Below are 2,931 nucleotides of genomic sequence, written 5' to 3' on the forward strand. Positions count from 1 at the left end.
GTCCCGAATACGTTGCGCTGGCGAAAGTGAATGTCGCGTGTACGGTCGAACGTGCCAACGTCTAAACTCTTTGTGAATGCATCTCCCTTCCACTCCAGAATCCCCATCTATGCACTCGCGTGACCCTGCACATCCTCAGATTCCTCTCTCTCCGGCGTGCTTTGGCAGGTCTCTGCATGTCGAACAAACAGCTAGGCTTTTGACCTCTTAAGTCCACCTGGCGCCCATGGCAAAGCTGATGGAGATTGCGACGAGGCAGGACGCCCTGTCGTCGACCTCGCAGCTGGAATTGCTCGACTCCAATCGATCGCAGACCTGGATAGCTGGAGATCCCGCGCAGGTCGTAGGGACGACAAATCTCTATCAGAATGGGCAGGTTCGCTGTATTCCTATGCCGTCGCCAGACCCGAAAGGTGATCCGTCCATTACCGATTCTAGATTTCCTCCGCAGCTGACATCCGTGACAGATCCGCTGAATTTACCCACGTGGCGAAAGGTTGCCGCCATAGTATCTGTGTGCTTCTGTGAGTAAGGCAGATGACGTGCTCACCACTCTTGCGTGCTGACAAGAGGCTCAAAGTTGGCGCGCTCGCCTTGTCGGCCGAAACCATCATCGGCGCTCTCACGCCGGTGTTCGCCCTGGAATATGCAGGAATCAACCCCATGATCCTGGGGACGATAGATATATCGAAACTGGGACCGCCCGGCGTCGTTGACCTCAATCCGTTGAAGCTTTTGGCCGGCCTAGGCGGACCGCCGCTGTGGAAGATCTCCTTCCTATCGACGCTGCCGCTCCTCACGAACGGCATCAGCAATTATCTCCTCGTGCCTCTGTCGATATCCATTGGACGACGTCCAGTCATGCTTGCTTGTGGGGTTTTAGCATGGTCGGGTGGCTTCGCCGCTGGCATGAGCCGATCTTTAAATACCCACATCGCGGCGAGATGTGTACAGGGTGTTGGCGCTGGCGCCGTGGAAGCCCTGATTCCCTTGATCGTGCAGGATCTGGTGTTTATCCACCAGCGAAACAGAGCAATGTCCTCTATCTGGGCGGCACAGGGACTGATCATTGTCTCGATCGGCATTGCTTCGCCAGTGATGGTGGTCACCCCCGGACTGGGTTGGAGAACCGTGTACTTTATGACTGCAGGAATAGCGGTTGGAGCATGGCTCAGTTTGTGCTTCTTCTTGCCAGAAACGCGGTGGACGCGCTCACCTGAAGAGCTAGCTGGAAAGTCCGTCTACCATCTGGAACCTGGCGAAAACCGCCCGCGTCTCGACACCAACACGTACAGCCCTCGGACAACGTGGACCAATTTCGGCGTCTTCCAAAACGGATTCGAAAACAAACAGGCGGCGAAGAGCATGCTCGATACGCTTCGAACCATGCTCTTTCCCACGGTGCTCTGGGTCGTAGCAATCAACAGTACGCTGTTCCTCTACCCACACGTCACAAAGTCGTCTCGCATCGTCGAAGCTGGCAGCACTGAAGCAGAGGTGGTCCAGATTTGTCGAGAACTTCGAAGACTTTGCCGCTCAACTTGTTTTGTTCGGATAAGCTTCTAACACCAGCTCTAGGTGGATTCATCTCCGTGCAAAACGCTGCAGCCCAGACCGCGTCATCCGTTCTGATCGCAGCAGGGTGGAAATTTCGCAACCTAGGGCTAGCGGTTGTTCCCATCGTTGTTGCAACACCCTTTGTAGCTCTGCTCGGAGGCTACGTGGCAGACAAGGTTTCCAACGCGATGGCAAAACGCAACGGAGGTCGTCGCGAAGCTGAAACGCATCTCATCAACGCCATCTTTCCACTGCTTTGTGGAATTGCCGGATGCTTCCTTTTTGGCTATGGTGGTCAGCATATAACGACTGTGCACTGGCCGCTCCTCCTCGGCGGAATCTTCCTGATCGCCGTCGGCTTCCTCACGGTCAACACCGTCCTGGCCGTCTACATCGTGGAGAGCTACCCGCAATGGGCAGGGTAAGTCCACCAGTCCTACATGATTCTTCGCCACAGTACACCCGCCGCAAAATGAACGTCATTTGTGTACAACGCTCAGTCATTTCCGCGCAGACCCGGGACTAATCCACGAGTCCCGCGACTGTTACTTGTAAACCACCCCCGGTTTTCGGTGTGGCGAAAGGACAAGAAAAAATAAAGGGCCCAGAACACTTCGCTATTCCACCCCACAATCCCCAGAAAAAAGCTTGAGCACGCGCTAACCTAGCCCCGCGTCTTTTAGACCCGTCCTAGTCAATGTCTCGAGTTTCCGGTGCGTTGTCGGCTTCGCCATGTCCTTCCGTGCCACGACCTGGGTCGAGCAGCGCGGGTTCTTTGGCAGCTTCGCCATCTACGCTGGCGTGCTCGCCGCGCTAACGGCGCTGCTTCCGCTGTTCTATTTCTACGGCAAGCGATTCCGGCAGTGGACGGCCGGCACGATCCAGAACGTGGCATCATCCGACGAGAGGAAGGACTCGTACATGGATTACTGATTATTACACGCGCCGTAATGATTTCTTTTCCGCTTTTGCCTTTTGTTTTTTCTTTCTTTTTCTGCGACGTCTGGGATCACACATTCTGCTATGAGCGATCGACTCCGACGCGCGTAGTTTTTGCGTGGATCCCTTTGTATAAATAGCCCGAGGAAAAGAAGAAAAATGAGATGAGTTAATGAGAGCCAAGTACAGATTACGGAGTGCTCCGTACATGCATTGATGATCAGTCAGGCCACGCCGAGCGTGCAGATGTGAATCACTGTCCAATTAGACTTTTGATGACTTGTTTTATTTCTTTTTCCAACTCTTTGCGGTTTGGAGCAAACGGTCAGGTCGCGTGGCTACCGGCTAGACCACGCTGATGGAACATGTCATTTTGCGAGCGATCTCATCGTCTTTTATTAGAGAGACAGAGTAAGAAAAAGAAGAAAGGGAAGC

The 2,931-nt window shown here is 54.0% G+C and overlaps 1 protein-coding gene across 1 annotated transcript; it reads left to right on the top strand.

Annotated features, from left to right (window-relative positions):
• Window positions 1-226: 226 nt before the first annotated feature.
• PV09_09270 (uncharacterized protein) lies at window positions 227-2,490 on the top strand (the record flags this gene model as incomplete). The annotated part of the gene is made up of 5 exons (XM_016363300.1): window positions 227-413; window positions 468-524; window positions 581-1,426; window positions 1,579-1,978; window positions 2,241-2,490. The coding sequence occupies 5 exons, from the start codon at window positions 227-229 to the stop codon at window positions 2,488-2,490; spliced, it is 1,740 nt and encodes a 579-aa protein (XP_016208860.1).
• Between the last annotated feature and the right edge of the window lie 441 nt (window positions 2,491-2,931).

The sequence above is a fragment of the Verruconis gallopava genome (assembly GCF_000836295.1).
Source record: "Verruconis gallopava strain CBS 43764 unplaced genomic scaffold supercont1.60, whole genome shotgun sequence".
NCBI lineage: Eukaryota > Fungi > Ascomycota > Dothideomycetes > Venturiales > Sympoventuriaceae > Verruconis > Verruconis gallopava.